At 44.4% G+C, this 16,989-nt stretch overlaps 1 protein-coding gene across 2 annotated transcripts; it reads right to left on the reverse strand.

Annotated features, from left to right (window-relative positions):
• Window positions 1-691: 691 nt before the first annotated feature.
• ZKSCAN7 (zinc finger with KRAB and SCAN domains 7) lies at window positions 692-14,829 on the reverse strand. 2 transcript variants are annotated; one of them, XM_040246094.1, is made up of 4 exons: window positions 14,462-14,829; window positions 12,443-12,985; window positions 6,680-6,851; window positions 692-2,886 (listed from the first exon to the last, which is right to left on the reverse strand). In XM_040246094.1, the coding sequence occupies exons 2-4, from the start codon at window positions 12,863-12,865 to the stop codon at window positions 1,433-1,435; spliced, it is 2,049 nt and encodes a 682-aa protein (XP_040102028.1). In that variant the 5' UTR covers window positions 12,866-12,985; window positions 14,462-14,829; the 3' UTR covers window positions 692-1,432. The 2 variants fall into 2 exon arrangements, with proteins under 2 accessions (XP_040102028.1, XP_040102027.1); XM_040246093.1 differs by having other exon boundaries at window positions 692-2,883; window positions 14,462-14,771.
• Window positions 14,830-16,989: the final 2,160 nt, after the last annotated feature.

Raw genomic sequence — 16,989 nt, forward strand, 5'->3', positions numbered from 1 at the left:
TTATACAAGTGGATTAAAAAAAATCATGTAGAACTTAAAAGCCATCATAATAAAAACTCAAAATATAAAATAATAATATAATGTTCTAGGTGGTACAGTATGTGCCAAGCAGTTTTAAGTGCCAACATTGTTTTAAGTGCCTTACCCTTATGAACTAATTTTACCCTCATAGTCCTGCTGTAGCTCCATTTTATACAAGGGGTAGCTAAACACAAGGAAACTAAATGACTTACTGAGGATCACCTACCTAAGAAAGTGGAAAAGTCAGGATTTGAACCTAGAATACCAGGCACAAAAATCTATGCTCATGGAACTTACCTGGTGGTCCACTGGTTAAGCCTCAGTGCTTCAGATGCAGGGGAAACATGTTTGATCCCTGGCTGCGGAACTAAGGTCCCACATCTTGTGTTGTGGCAAAAAAAAAAAAAATCTATGCACTTAACTACTATATTATATCACTGCTTCTAAAAATAAGAATAGAAGGAAACTTTCTAAACCCAATAGAAAATTTATCAGAAACCAAAGAAGTAGCAGTAATGAGACTTCCAGAGATACATGCAGAAATTGATGAGGGCTTTGTATGTGATATTCTATGAAGATATAAGATCTATATTTAGAAGCTTCTAGTCTGGTGGGAGGTCAGGGGGGAGGGGAGATTGTGCCCAATTTAAGAATGGTTCAGTTAGAAAGCTGAGTTTTAAAAAGGTATTTATTAAACTACCACCATATGAAAATCATTATCTACGTACTTAAAGAAATACTATATCCAACCTCAAAGAGTCTATAATATGTTGGCATGAACGTACACACACATACAGTAGGTTGAGAATAATTTACAAGGTCATTTAACAACAGTTGTACATACACCACCAGCTAACTCAAAGTACTGAAGTCCAATGAAAAGAAGTTTAACATGAATGGAGAAGTATTTGAAGAAGAGAGTCTTTCAAGATGAGTTCGATCTGGCAGGTTCTGTAGGACACAGATTAGCAAAGGAAATGAAAAAAAAAAAAGACTTTCTAGACAGGGAACTTAAGTGGTGAGGGACCATATTAGAGTAGGCGTTTATAAAGTAGATAAAGAAGTAAAAAATAGTACATAAAGAGGGCCATAACCAAGAAGTGAATCAGTATCTTGGAGAATGACTTTATGCAAATGGTAAAAGGGAGGAAATGAAACAGAAAAAGGAAATCTCTCTGTCCTAGAGAAACACACATTCTGATTTGGGGATGAATAACTAAGAAATGAGACAGATTTTTAAACAGTAGTTGGGAAGGACTGCATTGTTATTCCCTCTCCCACCACTGTGATTGGCAGAGAACCTTTAGGGATGGTCCACTTTGATCAGTGGTTGAAAGCAGAGAACAGAGTGAACATACTGCTTATATAGAAACCTTAACCAAAGTTCCTTGCTGTCTTAGAGAATTATGTCTTAAGAAACAGATCGAGCCAGACCTGAGTGCTTCTCTCCAGTATGAGTTCGCTGGTGGTGATTGAAAGTAGAACGCTGACTGAAGGCTTTCCCACACTCAATACATTCATAAGGTTTCTCTCCAGTATGAACTCTCTGGTGTACAATGAGCTGTGAACTGTCACTAAAAGCTTTCTCACAATCTTTGCATTTATAGGGTTTTTCCCCAGTATGGGTTCTCTGATGTACCATAAGACTGGAGCTGTAACTGAAGACCTTTCCACATTCATTACATTCATAAGGTTTTTCACCAGTGTGTATTCTCTGATGAATAATAAGGTGTGAATTTTGATTAAAGGATTTTCCACACTCTTTGCATTTATATGGCTTTTCACCGGTGTGAAGTCGCTGATGTCGAATGAGACATTTACTCAGACTGAATGCCTTACCACACTCATTACATTCAAAAGGTTTTTCTCCAGTATGAATTCGCTCATGGTCAGCAAGTTGAGAGTTCTGATTGAAGGCTTTCCCACACTCACTGCATTTGTATGGTTTTTCCCCAGTGTGGAGGCTCTGATGTCGAATAAGACATTTACTCCGACTGAAGGCTTTACCACATTCATTACACTCATAAGGCTTCTCCCCAGTGTGGATTCTCTGATGGTCAATAAGATTTCTGTTAGAACAGAAAGCTTTCCCACATTCACCACACTCGTAAGGTTTCTTACCAGTGTGAAGTACCTGATGGAGGATAAGGCTTTTATTCCGAATGAAGGCCTCCCCACACTCGTTGCATTCATATGGCTTCTCCCCACTATGAGTTCTTTGGTGGTCAATGAGTTGGTAACTCTGGGTGAAAGCTTTTGCACATTCATTACATTTATACAGTTTCTCCCCATAATGGAGTCTCTGGTGTTGAATCAGATGGGAGCTGTGGCGATAGGTCTTTCCACAATCACTGCATTCGTAAGGTTTTTCCCCTGTATGGATTCTGAGGTGGACAACGAGCTGAGAGGTCTGCCTGAAGGTCTTGCCACATTCAGAACACTCATATGGTTTCTCTCCAGTGTGGATTCTCTGATGCCCAATGAGGTGTGAACTCCGATTAAAAGCTTTACCACATTCATCACAGTGATACAATTTCTGTCCCTTTAGAACTCCCTGATTTTCTGAGAGACCAGAGGACAGATCTAGATGTCCCCCAAGTTCCTTATACTCGTCATATTGATCCTCTGTGGATTTCTTTTTATCCTCCTGTGTTATTTCTAAGAAATCATTTTCCAGTCTGGTTCCTTCTTCATCTGAGGGTTGAACTTCTAGATTCTCTAAAGCCTCTTTACTGGCAGTCCCAGCTTCTTGTCCTGCAGGAATCACTCCACAGAACACCCCTAAGATCCTGTCAGATGACTTCAATTCTTCAGAAATCTCCTGCTTTGGAGGCAACTGTGAAAGCACCATCCTGTTCTCATCTGCTGCCAAGTCAGAAGAAAACAACTGTCATTCACTTCTTGTCCTATTGGGGAAATCGAACTATCAGGAGCCTACCTAACTAACAAAAAATGCACATTGAGGGTAAGGAATGAGGAGAAACATTGAGAACAGGATAAAAATGGGAAATGGCTCAAATTTTTCTTCATTGACAGAAAAACAAAGAGGGGAAGCTAGTCCATAGAGGAGGGATGAAGCAGAGCTATCAGAACAGAGGCATGCAGAGCCAGCACAGCCAGGGGGGCAGGCCAACTGAAAGGCAAGAGATCAGACTGTAAAGCACAGTGTGATCTCCCAGAAGTCACTTAGATGTGGTGTCTCCTTAGTAAAACGATGAACTCTCGGGTCCACTCCAACCATGACACTACATGGCTCCACAGTTCACAGTGAAGATGTTGAGGAGAGTGGTGGTAAATACTTTAAACCATATATGAGGAATGATGTGGGCAAACATGAGAGTTGAAGGGAAATGTATATTACGAGGGTATGATCAGGAAAAAGTGTACAAAAAAGGAGTGATTCTGGAGTAACAGGACAGGGGCATGGTGTGGAGAAACCACAAGTAGAGAAACACTGAGGAAAAGTGTTAAGGGGCGAGCAGAGCTCTAAAACTGGGGACCTCCTAGTCCCTAGAACACTGGACTGGTAGGTACAGTACTATACAGAAAATTAAGACTGGCATCAATAACTTGAAATATAAATCAAACATGTCTTTGGTATCTGATAATCAGGAATCATAGGAAAATAAGCAATAAATATTTGCTTTTAAATTCTATAATAGTTTGGAGAAGGCAGAGCAATCATGGTTATAGTTTAATACAAAAAATGTTGGTTCCTTTCACTCACATCAACATCAGGGCTATAAATCTTCAAGTACTTTAGTGTGTACAAGTTACAGATGTCTGAATCCTTGACTTCTAACTCCATTCTCTTCAGAGTAGGCTACTGTCTTAGACCTGTCAACCCCAGAACCTCCCCTGACAACAACCACTTCCTGGAAGCAGCTGTGCCCCATTATTTCTAAAGGGGAACCCAAGGCAAACATGCTTTGTGCCAAGCAACTCAGCTCATTCCAGGATGGACAACAGGTGACTGGACCAGGACCAAACACCAGACCCAAGTATAGTTTATCTGCAGAGTAGTCATCAGCTCCAGGTAGCCTGGAACAAAGTTCGGCTCAAAGACGATATTTAATTATGAACTGAAAGTAGGAGACAAAGGAAATTAGAAGTAGAAGCTCAAGTTGAAATGATCTATGGAGAAAAAAATCCATCAGAAGCCACAGCAACCAGAACATATGAAGAAACAGAAAGGCTAATTAAGGAGCTCAGAGAAACAAAAAACATTCAGAGTGAAGAGAATGGTTATCACTGACAACTGGAAACAGATATGTAGCGTGCTGCTATCTGAAGACAATGGCATGAAAACCCTTTCACTTCTGCTGTAAGGCTTCTAGGCTCCTACAAGGCTTTCTTTCCCAAAGTCTGGTCTAGTTGGTCAGTCTGCTCAGGGTTTCCATTCCTTCAGCTTTATTGTAAGTAACTTAGCTCATGACTGACAGTAATTGAGTGGCTCTCTATTCTGTCCAACTACAAATTCTAATTAAACCAGCCCAGCTTAAGTAATAAGGAAGAGAATGTTAACAAAAATTATAGTGGGTGTTGATGTAGAGAAATTCACTTTATTATTCTCCCCACTTTGTCTCTTTATATTTTCATAATTTAAAAGAATAAGAACACAGCAAAGAGGGCCGACTCTAAATTATTGGGGCGCAGAGTCATTACCCATTGGGGCCAGGCTGTGGCAGTTTTCCAGCATGATGTTCTGGTACAGGGCTCTCTGGCTGAGTGCTGCACCTTTCCAATTCTAAGAATAGTTCACAGATAGGAACTCCAACTCTGCAGCCTCCTGGAATGACAAGCTTTTACTGCTCAGCGACATTCCCAGCCTAAGGGGCCAAGTCATCAGCATTACCAAGAGCACAGAATTGGGTACCTCATGGCCAAAGGGATGGAGAGACAGAAGGAAGCTAGGAGGACACATTAATAAAAGGACAAGTTCAAGGTAAGAAACAGTCCATGAACTCAGGGGACAGGACCAGCTCCAGGGGAAGCAGTTAGGCAGGGAGGCCACAGGTGCAGCCTCAGAATGGGCCAGAGCCCTGGAGATGAGGCCTTGCTACTCCTGGGTTACAGACTTGGAACTCAGGAAGCTCACCTGGGGACTGACCATTCGAAGCACAGTTGCTACTGCTTGGTCTCCTACGTTCCTCACTTGGGGAAGGGCGGGTACCAGGGAAGCACCCTGAGCTGAGGGAAGAAAGAAATCTCTGAGTGGGACCAGCCCTGCTCTTGTTTCCAATGAGGAGGTCGGTATCCCAGTAAATGGATTCAAGAGAACCCAAGCAGCTCCACATACATTGACCCTCACACCTATTCCATAAAGGTGTTATCCATGTAAACTGTGAACTTTCCCTGGAGATGCAGAAGGTCCTTGGTCAAACAGAACTGCCAGCTCCTTCCAGCCCTCTCTCTGCCACGCTAGGTAGGAAGCTACACTTCTGACCACCTTCTCTCCTCCATGGCTTCCCCAGCTGCAGCCTGCTTGCCCTCCCCCTACCTCTCTATCCCTTTGGCTGTGGGGCCTCTTTCTTCATTTGCCCATTCATCAAGGATGCTGCAGGCATTTAGGCCTCAGAGTGACCCTCTTCCCTCTTTCAGAGATCTCATGGCTCCCATTCCCTAATGCTGCTCTGAGGTTCTCCGTTCTCTGAGACCCCTACCACAAGCCTCCAGCTGCCTATCTGGATATTTCATCTGGGTGTCCCACAAGACCTTAAGTTCACTGTTTAAAATGCATGTTTCCATCTTCTTTTCCTGACTTCCCAAGTTTCCTCGGTGATTCCAAACATCATCTAAAACCCACTAATCCCCCCTCCTCTCCATTGTCTCATGGATTTTTCCTTCAAATGTGTGTCACATCTATCACTCTTCATTCCACCCAAATCTGCTCAGGCAATTACTTCTGTTCTGTGACACTAGCCTCCTCCTAAGGCTCCCAGCCACTGGGCTCCTCACTCTATCCACAGTGCTCATGTGCTACGTAATCCTTCTGGAATAGTTTTCTAACACTTCACCCACCCCACAAATCTTCCCGGGCTCCACCCAAAGGTCCTACACAAGCAGAACCCAGGCTCCAAAGATAAGTCCCTCCTGACCGTACCTCAATGTGGTCCAAGGAACTCCCAACTTAGCGAGCCTTTGCTTTACATTCTGTTCTGGCACCAACCACCTCTCTCTCCCCGCTTCTAATCCCTTCCCCATTTTTCACTGCTCAATCCCTCTGCCACAAAACATTCTCCAGCCACTCCAACCCACAATGATTTTGCTCACTGTTTACAATGCCCACATGGCTGGTCTGTGACGGCCCCAAATGGCTGGGGACTGATATCACTCAGATGTACCTTATTAGGTTGCCCTTTCTTGCACTTAGGACTGACCCTCTGGCAACTAGACAACAAGCACTTTATAAGTATCAATGGTATAGTACATCTCTCTGGTCCTCAACAGTGTTTTTGCATGAGATGTGCTTGATAAAAATGCACTAAATACATAAATGATTGGAGAATAAGCAAAAGGAATGAAGTCACCAGGGAAGAAAGACACAGGGCAGGGAGATAAGGGGCCAATGGGGTGGAAGATGGGAGAGGAAGGAAAGGAAGACTCCAAAGGAGAACAAGGAAGAATGACTGAAGGCCAGAGACAGGGAGGTGAGTACCAGAGTGCCCACTAGAGAGGTGGTGGTGTGCCCCAGGATCACGAGGAGGCTCCAGGTGGGCTCCAGGGGCTGAACCCTCATGGTGGGGTGAGGTAGAAGGAGATTCCTGTGTTGCAACCAACGCTGTCTTCTCTTCAGAATGCATCTCCTTTTCCCGCCCTGGAGCTGAAACCTAGAGACAAGGAAATAAAATTGGGTCCAAAACAGCATTCATGAAGGTACAGAACCCAAGACCTCTAGGAAGCACTCCCAAGAGAGGAAGCCAGGAAAAGAAGAGCCAGAGGGTCCTTCTAGCCCTACCACGTTAGCCAAGTGGGAGAATACTGTCCAAGCAGGATCTACAGCTTGCAGTCCTACTTGCCATCCTTCCGTTGCCCCTCTTGGCAGGAGCTTCAAGACCAGATTATAGAACTACTTCCTCTCTGGGCTAGTGCTTCAGACACACATGTGCTCATGAAGAACCACCTAGAAAAAGGAGTCAGGACAGTAACTCTGTACGCTCCCAAGGGCCTTAACCTACAGAACAGATCAATCACAAGTACAAAGGAAGTAAAAAGTGATAGGTGTGTGTACCCGTATGTGCATGAATTATGGTACCAAGGCTGACACCTGGAGCAATATCCCAATACAGCAGCTGACAAACCTTAGCTTTTCCAACTTCTCTCAGCAAAAGTATCTCGTCTTCAGAGAGACCATCCTGGACCATGCTGACAAAGCAAGGATAGTCATTCTCTCTCTCAAATTGCCTGATAATATTTTCTATGGCACATATTAATTTTTCATTGCCTTATTTATTTCTTTATTGTCTATTTCTCTGCCAGTGAAATATAAGCTTTCTGGAGGTGAGAACTCTGTCTTGATTACGCATTCCTAGAACAATGCTTAGCCCAATGGTCGCATTATGCTGAATGCCTTCCTCTCAATATTTTGCCATTGTCCCCTTCTCCTCCTGCCTTCAATCTTCCCCAGCATCAGTGTCTTTTCCAGTGAGTCAGTTTTTCACATCAAGTGGCCAAAATATTGGGAGTTTCAGCTTCAGCATCAGTCCTTCCGATGAATATTTAGGACTGATTTCCTTTAGGATGGACTGATTGGATCTCCTTGCAGTCCAAGGGACTCTCAAGAGTCTTCTTCAACACCACAATTCAAAAGCATCAATTCTTTGGTGCTCAGCTTTCTTTATAGTCCAACTCTCACATCCATACATGCTTACTGGAAAAACCATAGCTTTGACTAGATGGACCTTTGTTGGCAAAGTAATGTCTCTGCTTTTTAATATGCTGTCTAGGGAAAACTCAACATTCAGAAAACTAAGATCATAGTATCCGGTCCCATCACTTCATGGCAAATAGATGGGGAAACAATGGAAACAGTGAAAGACTTTATTTTGGGAGCTCCAAAATCACTGCAGGTGGTGACTGCAGCCATGAAATTAAAAGACACTTGCTCCTTGGAAGGAAAGTTATGACCAACCTAGACAGCATATTAAAAAGCAGAGACATTACTTTGCCAACAAAGGTCTGTCTAGTCAAAGCTTTGGTTTTTCCAGTAGTCATGTATGGATGTGAGAGTTGGGACTATAAAGAAAGCTGAGCACCAAAGAATTGATGCTTCTGAACTGTGGTGTTGGAGAAGACTGCAAGGAGATCCAACCAGTCCATCCTAAAGGAAACAGTCCTGAATATTCACTGGAAGGACTGATGCTGAAGCTGAAACTCCAATACTTTGGCCACCTGATTCGAAGAACTGACTCACTAGAAAAAAACCCTGATGCTGGGAAAGAATGAAGGCAGGAAGAGAAGGGGATGACAGAGGATGAGATCAGATGGTTGGAAGGCATCACTGACTCAATGGGCATGAGTTTGAGCAAGCTCTGAGAGTTGGTGATGGACAGGGAAGACTGGCATGCTGCAGTCCATGGGGTCGCAAAGAGTTGGACACGACTGAGCAACTGAACTGACTGACCTGCAAACTTGGTTTTCAGGAACTTCTGTGGTGGTCTAGTGGTAAAGAATCTGCTTTGCAATGCAGGGGACACAGGTTTGATCCCTGCTCTGAGAAGATTCCACATGCCTGGAAGCAAGTAAGCCTGTGTGCCACAACTATTGAGCCTGCATGCCTAGAGCCCATGCTCTGCAACAAAATAAGTCACCACAATGAAAAGCCCATGCATTGCAAGTAGAGAGTGGCCTCTGCTCACTGCAACTAGAGAAAGCCTGCAAGCAGCAACAAAGATCCAGCACAGTAAAGATAAATTAAAAACAAAAACAAAAAAAAAACACTTGGTTTTCAGTATATACTACCTCTCTCCAGAAACTTATGTAAGAAGTCAAATAGGAAAAAAAAGAATTAAAAAAAAGAAAGTCAAATGGGATCAGTTAACACCAATCTTTGGAGACCTTGAGACTATCTCAGTGCAGACCTTTTATTGTAACCCTTGCTTGTTGTCATCAAATCAGTTCCTCGTAATCTCATGGTTACTACTTTTACCAGCATTTGGAGCAGAAAACCTAAAATATCTAAATAAATCACGTTTTAAAAAACCTGAAATATAGTTGATTTGCAATGCCATGTTAGTTTCAGGTGTACAGCAAAGTAATTCAGTGATACATATTATACACATTCACTCTCAAATTCTCTTCTCACTTAGGTTATTACAGAATATTGAGTACAGTTCCTTGTGTTATATAGCAGGTCCTTGTTGGTTATCTTAAATAAATCATACTTATAAGCTCACTCATTCTGGCAGGTACATAGTACAGCATAAGCTAAGAATAACTTCTTCAACAAAGTACACTGGATTTGCCCTCTTGGGTTACATCTGATGAGAAGTGAGGGGGCTCCTTTAGTGTGTATCTCTCCAATGAAATGGTAGGTCCAAGAGGCTCCTTGGGGCCTATGGTTGCCCATCTCTCCACTGGATGGTTCTTATCAATGGGACTTAGCACTCTTAAACACAGCAGCTGTGGGTACTGGCAGAAAACATAACTTAACTGCACTGTGATAACACAACCTTGTAACTCACTGATAATTAAATCCTGATAAAGTTCCTATTCATTCCTTAGGACTCACAGGGGTCCTTTTCTTGCAGGCTATGAAAACCCCATTCCAATTTTCATCCCAATAGCATTCTACAGCAACATATTAGGGGAAAGGTAGTGGCTTAGAATATAGGAACTGGAAAATCCTGGTCCCATACACATGGACAAAGGGAATGTTTAAAGAGTCAGACACGACTGAGCAATTAACACAAACACACACACTAGCTCTGTCATCTTAGATAAGCCAATTAACCTCTCTGTACTTGCATCGCTTGTCAAATGGAGATGATCACTATTTGAGCTACTATTTGGAAGCTTGCTAGGAACACAAATTAAAACAGATATAAAGCATTTTGTAAACTGCATGATTCTCAACCCAGCAGGGATGTCCCTACAACCCTCTCTGGCCCGTGTACACATATGCACATGCTCACTTACTCCTGCTGATCAAAATGACACCCTGTCATCTTCTCTTGGCAAACTTTCATGAAAAAGCCTCTGGGTTTTTTTTTTCCATTTAGTCAAAAAAAAACACTTTCTGAGTTCAGGCTAGTTGAGACACCCCTGTTCTCATGTTGCAAAACTTAAACTGACAACAGCGGCAGAGTAAGAAATGGAGTCCAAATATCTCACTTCTAGGTTAGAGCCCCATGAGTGTTCAGTGGCCCTGTCAACTGTTAGTCATTCTCTTGGGTTTGTGACTCAGTCACCTTTTTTCTGAGGTTCCCTGGATAAAAGACAGTATTTTTTTTAAATTAAAAAATCATTATTTATTTATCTGGCTGCATGAGGCATCTTTTAGTTGTGACACGCAAATTCTTAGTTACGGCATGTGGGACCCATTTCCCTGTCCAGGGGTTGAACCTGGGCCCCCTGCTTTGGAAGCACGGCATCTATAGATGACCAGGGAAGTCCCAAGTGACAGTTTTAATGGAGGGGACATTCTCTTATGCTTAAGTAAAAGGCAGAAGATAGGGAAATCTTTCTACACTCCTCACTAAATGGCACTCTAAACATTTCCACGACTTGTCCTTGACTATGGTTGGGCCAAGTTGTCCTCTAGACTCTGCTGATAATTAACTTATTCCTGTGTTTACTTGTTTATGGGCTTCCCTGGTGACTCAGAAGGTAAAGAATCCACCTGCAATGCAGGAGACCTGAGTTCGATCCCTGGGTCAGGAAGATCCTCTGGAGAAGAGAATGGAACCAACTTCAGTATTCTTGCCTGGATAATTCCAAGGACAGAGAAGCCTGGTGGGCTACAGTCCATGGGGACACAAAGAGATGAACACAACTGAGCAATTTTCACTTACTTGTATACCCAAGGAAATAATGATCAAACAATGGATTTGAAACTGTCAAAGCGTTTAGACTTTTGGGAAAAGGTCTAATCCCAGGACTCCAATCAACTGGAATTGATTTCCTAGGCCCAGACATATAATCATTTTTGAAAAAGCACTGAATAGAATGCTGTACTGGGTACCTGGGAAATTTCACATACTGGTTTTCCCTGGTAAAGCCCAAAGAAGGAAATGTAGAGGGGACCCTAATCCATCACGCTCAGTTACAAGAGAAGCAAGTGAAGACTCATTAGGAAGAACAGATTATCCACAGTGTGATCGTCTTTTGATGTCAATTTAGCTCTAATCTAGGTGTTACTGTGAAGATACTTTATACAAGTGATGAAAATTCATAATCAGTTTAAGTAAAGGAGGTTATCCTAGACAGTCTGGATGGGCTTGATTTAAACAGTAGCAAGGTCTTAAAATCAGAACTGAAAGTTCCATGAAGAAGGAATTCTTTCTGTGGACCGCTGCTTCAATCTGTGAGTCACAGTTCTAGCCTAACTTTCTGACAACCTGCCTTGCAAATTCCTGACTAGACTCACAAGGTCCCATAGTGACATAAGTCACTTTCTAGCAACAGACATACACTGGGTTGACTAAAAAGTTCATTTGGGTTTTTCCATAACATCTTATGGTAAAACCCAAACAAACTTTTTTGGCCAACCCAATATATAATTTCCTACTGGTTTTGTTTCTCTGGCTGAATTGTGACTGATACCTATGGTCACTGAGCTAGTTAGCTCTATGATCCTAGGAGTCAGCCTTCACACTGTTAAGACACTGGTGACTTCTCCAAGCTTTCCTTTCATTTGCATTACCTTGACTTAAAACTTGAAAGAATTCTAGAAAATAGGGAAAATCAAAATTAGAATTAAAGAAGCAGAAAGATGCCAGTTGGGTTTGGAAGGCTACAAAGGAAAAAAATGATGCTGAAGCCCAGACCTGTCACATCTCATAAGGAAACTGAAAAGCAGGAAAAGAGCCCATTAACTCTGAGAAGTCCAAGGAAGTAATGAGAAACTTCTCAAATGAGGGATCACATTATCAGCACATCTTCGGGGCTACTTCTCACTGACATGCTTCCCTATTCTAACCAGTTTGCAGATCCTCTGGGTGTCAGCAGTGTGGTGCTCCAGGTTTAAGCTAGGTTCACAACACAGTTATTTCACAAAGTAATTCACAGAACTTGGCTGGGCCCTGTATTTTTAAGGCTGGGAGCACAAAACTCTGTAAAAAAAAAAGGGCAGGGTGGGCACTGGCTCAGGAATCCTAAAGGGAAACCAGTTTAGAGACTATGGAATGGAGAACGCCTATTCCTAGGCTACCCCAAGCAGTAGAGAACAGTTCCAGATGCCAACCTAGATCCAGTTGCTCACCTCTCCTGGTCCACTGATGTGTCTCTGGAAGTCCTCCACCACAGCCACAGCCTCCTCACCACTCTCAGGGTGATGCATCTGCACCCAGGTCTGGAGTTCCCCAGGCAGGATGCTCAGGAATTGCTCCAGCACCAGCAGCTCCAGGATCTGCTCCTTGGTGTGCACCTCTGGCATCAACCACCAGCGGCACAGCTCCCGGAGCCGGCTCAGTGCCTCCTGTGGCCCAGACATCTCATGATAACACAACTGCCTAAAGTGGAGCCTGAAAATTTCACAGACGGGAGGGTGATTCTTTTGGAGACTGCAGCCGTGGCCCCAGGTCAGGCTCCCTGGCTCCTGTTTCACGGTCAGGCAGCCTTCCTGTCTCTGGAGAACAGCACCCCTGGGGAAGAGGCCTGAAGTTCCCCTGCCTTGGGTAGCCATTGTGACACCAAAGAGAAGGTTGCTGCACTTGCAGTTTATGTCCAATTAAAATGATGGTCTGTAATTCAGGTCTCAGAAGCTGTTGTCAGAATTGAGGATAGAGGATGATGGGAGTGTCACCTACAGAAACATCAAGAGAGAAATCACATTCCCCAGAGTGTTCAGCCTCAGGCTGATGACAGACCCTCCAGTTAAAAAGCAAACCTTCATGGGGGGAAAAAGAACACAACTAAGGCAGACTCTCTAAGCATCTCTTCAAGTGACTTCCTTTTTTAAAGTTTCAGTGGTTTCCATCACCTAACTACAGGATAAAGCCTAAATTCTATGCCCAGCATTCACAGCCTAGTCTGAGGCCTCTGTTCTGGTCACCCACCCTACCACTTTCCCCAGGTACCCAAACTGAAATACTGCAATGATCTCCAAATATGGGATGTGCAGGATAATCCAAAAGGTGTGCTTAAAAAATAGTAAGTTGTTATTTAACTATTTAGTAGCTGTTACAATGTGCATTGTAGAACAGTACATTTTTAAATTTACAAATAAACCTACGTTGTAAATGCTTGCTCTAAAGTCTTCTACTCTTCTCTTATGTGACAGAAATAACCATAAACAAAGGTAGGGACTAAAGCTCCAGAAACAGCTATAAGCCACACATACTGTCTCTCTGGATTTTTCTTTTGAAACTTTTGACAAACACCTATTCATCTGGCATGATCCATATCAAATGCCATTTTCTCCTAAAGGCATTCCTGATTGCCTCATCCAGGAAGGGGAGCTGGGAGCCTACCTCTCTGTACTTCTAACACACTGTATTTTAACTATTTTATCCATAACTCACCTCTCACACCCCCCAAACTGGATGGCCACAAAAGGAAAGGAACACAATGGAGTCAGAAATATCAGACCCTTTTCGACTCATCCCACCTCCCCTAGCAAGCTTTGCTGATCTCTCCAGGAGTTAAATGTGATGTTTGCCTCAGTGAACCCACAGCACCTTTCTCATTCACACCTCTGCTAGAACACTTTTTACACTGTGTTTATGAGTTACACCGCTGCCACCTCCACTTTCTGAGGATTCAAAGGGCAGAGCTGGTTCCCTGTCACCTTTGTACATGTGCGTGTACTTGGGATACTGAGGCACATATCTAGGAAACGAATGAATGATACTGAAATTGGGGCTGGGACAACTTTTATCAGTTTACATATTATAAAATTCTGAAAATCAGCACCGTGGTGTTAATTAGGGCATCTGTGCTACACTTCCAAAGTCACCATGCATCTTGGTAACCTGAGTAAACTAACTCTTTCCAGGCCTCGACTTCTTTAAAAAGAAAAGACAGACGTAAAAATTTGTGACTCTGTTCTTAGATCCCACACACAAAGAAAGTTAAGGCCACTTTCCTACTTCCCTTACAGCTACGAACGTTCAACCTCTTATCTGGACTTTTATGTCTCCTTCATAAAAGTCATACTTCACGTTTAAAATCCGACTAGGTCTGACCCACTTCTGAGCTTCGAACTGTCGTTTCCCGGCGCAAGGCTGGGAAAACGTCTAACTACAAGCGCGTTCAACCAGGCTTATGCTGCGCCGCTCACCTGGCCACGTCTGCCCTGCTCATCGCTGTGCCCGCAGCTGCCGGGCTCTGTGCCAGGACCAGCTGGTCAAGGCACTGGGACAAAGAGGCTGCTCTACATCTGGCGCCTTCTGAGCGTCACCGGGACCGCGCTGCCGACCACGGGGGAGAAGAGTGGGTCGGGCCGCCGTCGCCAACCCGGGCAGTGGGCGGCCGCAGTTCCGGCCGAGCAGCCCCAGCCCAGTGGCCCAGGCCCTGGTAACACTTCCCTCCCAGTCCAAGGCCCGCTCACCGGGGCACCACGGCGGCGACCCCCGAGCGCCAGACACCGCAGTGGCCAGCAGAAGCGAAAACAATGGCCGAACCGGAAGCAAGAGAAGCCCCACTTCCGCCCCCCCCCCCACCCGTGGGACCCGGAAGTCTCGATCGAGAAGGTGGGCACGCGCGCCCCCGCAGCCAGAGAGCTGGTTGCACTTTGGTGCAGGAACCACGCACAGCGACGGGGGCGGGGGTGGGGCCGGGGTTTCAACTGAGGCGTTAGTAAGCTCACGTGTTCTGAGTCTGGGCGACCCTGACGCACACCAGATTTGCCCCTTTGTCCAGCACAGAACCTGGGCTAACCTCTAAGAAATGCGTCCTTCATCCAGACTGCTGCGGAAAGGTTTTTAAGCAGGGAAGGAATCTACTCAGTCTGGACTTTGTCATTTATACTGAGAGATTTGGAGGGAAGGAAATTCGGGCATCAATTACATCTTCATATCTGCTTGTAGGAAAGAATCAGTTTGCAGATCAGGATTCTGAGCCTCGGCGAATGTCCTGCTACCTGGGTTACAGTTTACTGGCTGGAAAGAGCACGGAAGACTTTGAATTCAGGTCGATAGACCCCCTTTTCTCCTCTTTTTTTCTGTTTTAAGATCTTGTCTCTCTCTCTCTCACCCTCATTCATTCCTCATTCTTTAATTACTCTCAGATTTCTTCCTGCTAGTGGTATCAGGCCCTGTTCTGAAGAGGGTCACTGATGGTCACAAAACGGCCTCAGGGTAGATTCTGGGAAGACAGGGGTTCTCCTGGACTTCTGGACTCAGGGATACAGTGATATATTAAAGCTTTTGGAGGTGGTGTTTCTTCAAAAGAAGAATTGTATCACTTATCATATCAGCCCTGAATGCTCATTGTAAGGATTGATCCTGAAGCTGAAGCTCGAATCCTTTGGCCACCTGATGTGAAGAGCCCACTCATTGGAAAAGACCCTGATGCTGAGAAAGCTTGAAGGCAGGAGGGGGAGGAGACAACAGAGGACGAGATGGTTGCCTGGCATCACCGACTCAATGGACATGAGTTTGAGCAAGTTCTGGGAGTTGGTAATGGACAGGGAAACCTAGCATGCTGTAGTCCAGGGAGTTGCAAAGAGTTGGACATGATAGAGCAACTGAACGAAACTGATCGTAGTCCAAGAAGCAAAGTGCAAACACAAGGTATTACAGTACACAACTGATGTTTTCACACTGAGACATTTTCACTATAGCTTTACTCTCCAAACTTTTTTGTGCATTCCTATCAGTAAATTTAATGCCAATGACTGAAAAACAAGCCCTTTGTAACTCTAAAAGGTACTTAGAGAAGTATCAGACTTTTCTTCTTGTTATCACTGGTGGCACAGATGGTAAAGCATCTGCCTGCAGTGTGGGAGACCTGAGTTCAATCCCTGGGTCGGGAAGATCCCCTGGAGAAGGAAATGGCAAACCACTCCAGTATACTTGCTGTAAACTTCCATGGACGGAAGAGCCTGGTAAGCTACAGTGCATGGGGTCGCAAAAAGTCGGACACGACTGAGCGACTTCACTTTCACTTATACTCTCCCCAGACTCCATCAGTTTCTGGGTGATAGAGGGAAGCCAGAAATGACAGGGAATTAGGACGACAGGGGAACAGGTTCAACACATTTCAGGTGAGCAGCTGTTGGGGACAACCTTGGTCCAGACACTAATAGAAAAGATAGAGAAAACAATACTTCTCCCACCTCCCAGGAGAGCCAGCCTGGCCCTCCAGAAAGCCTCTTCTGAGAAATTAGGAAACATCCACTCAGTAATGAAGTTCTACATGCTTACTCTGTAGATACATCAGTGTATGGAACACTGGTGTTATTGGAGCACAGAGTAATCTGCTAGATCGTCTCAGGAAAGACTAGGCTTAACCGTGGCAAACCTCCAATAACAGATGGAGACATCGTGGAGGCCTCATATATAGATAATTTATAAGCTCCTTGGAGTATCAGGGCTCGGCTCCTTTTTGGGTCTCTCCCTATTGTCCAAACTAGCCGTAAGGAATTTTAGTATCCCCAGTCCTCAAAAGTAGGCGACGTTATGGGTCTTCGTTGATTCACGAGGGCTTTCTCTAGTGGTGGGAAGGCGTTTCACTGTGGGAGGAACAGAATGCAGGCGTCCAGTGGGTTAGGTGGGGGGTGTGGCGTCAAGCCTCTGGGCTGAGCTCAAGAGGCCTTCCAGCAGGGCACTGGGGCCCGGGAGAAGCCGAGAAGTTGGCCCTCCTACC

The sequence above is a fragment of the Oryx dammah genome, unplaced genomic scaffold, assembly GCF_014754425.2.
Source record: "Oryx dammah isolate SB20612 unplaced genomic scaffold, SCBI_Odam_1.1 HiC_scaffold_9, whole genome shotgun sequence".
Classification (NCBI taxonomy): Eukaryota; Metazoa; Chordata; class Mammalia; order Artiodactyla; family Bovidae; genus Oryx; species Oryx dammah.

Excerpts from the sequence above, each read along its gene's own strand:
- ZKSCAN7 (XM_040246094.1), bottom strand. The coding sequence starts at position 12,865 with ATGGCTACCCAAGGCAGGGGAACTTCAGGCCTCTTCCCCAGGGGTGCT. Across the intron at positions 6,852-12,442 it reads ACATCAGTGGACCAGGAGAG|GTTTCAGCTCCAGGGCGGGA; the intron begins GTGAGCAACTGG and ends CCTTGTCTCTAG. Across the intron at positions 2,887-6,679 it reads CCTCTCTAGTGGGCACTCTG|CAGATGAGAACAGGATGGTG; the intron begins GTACTCACCTCC and ends CTGACTTGGCAG.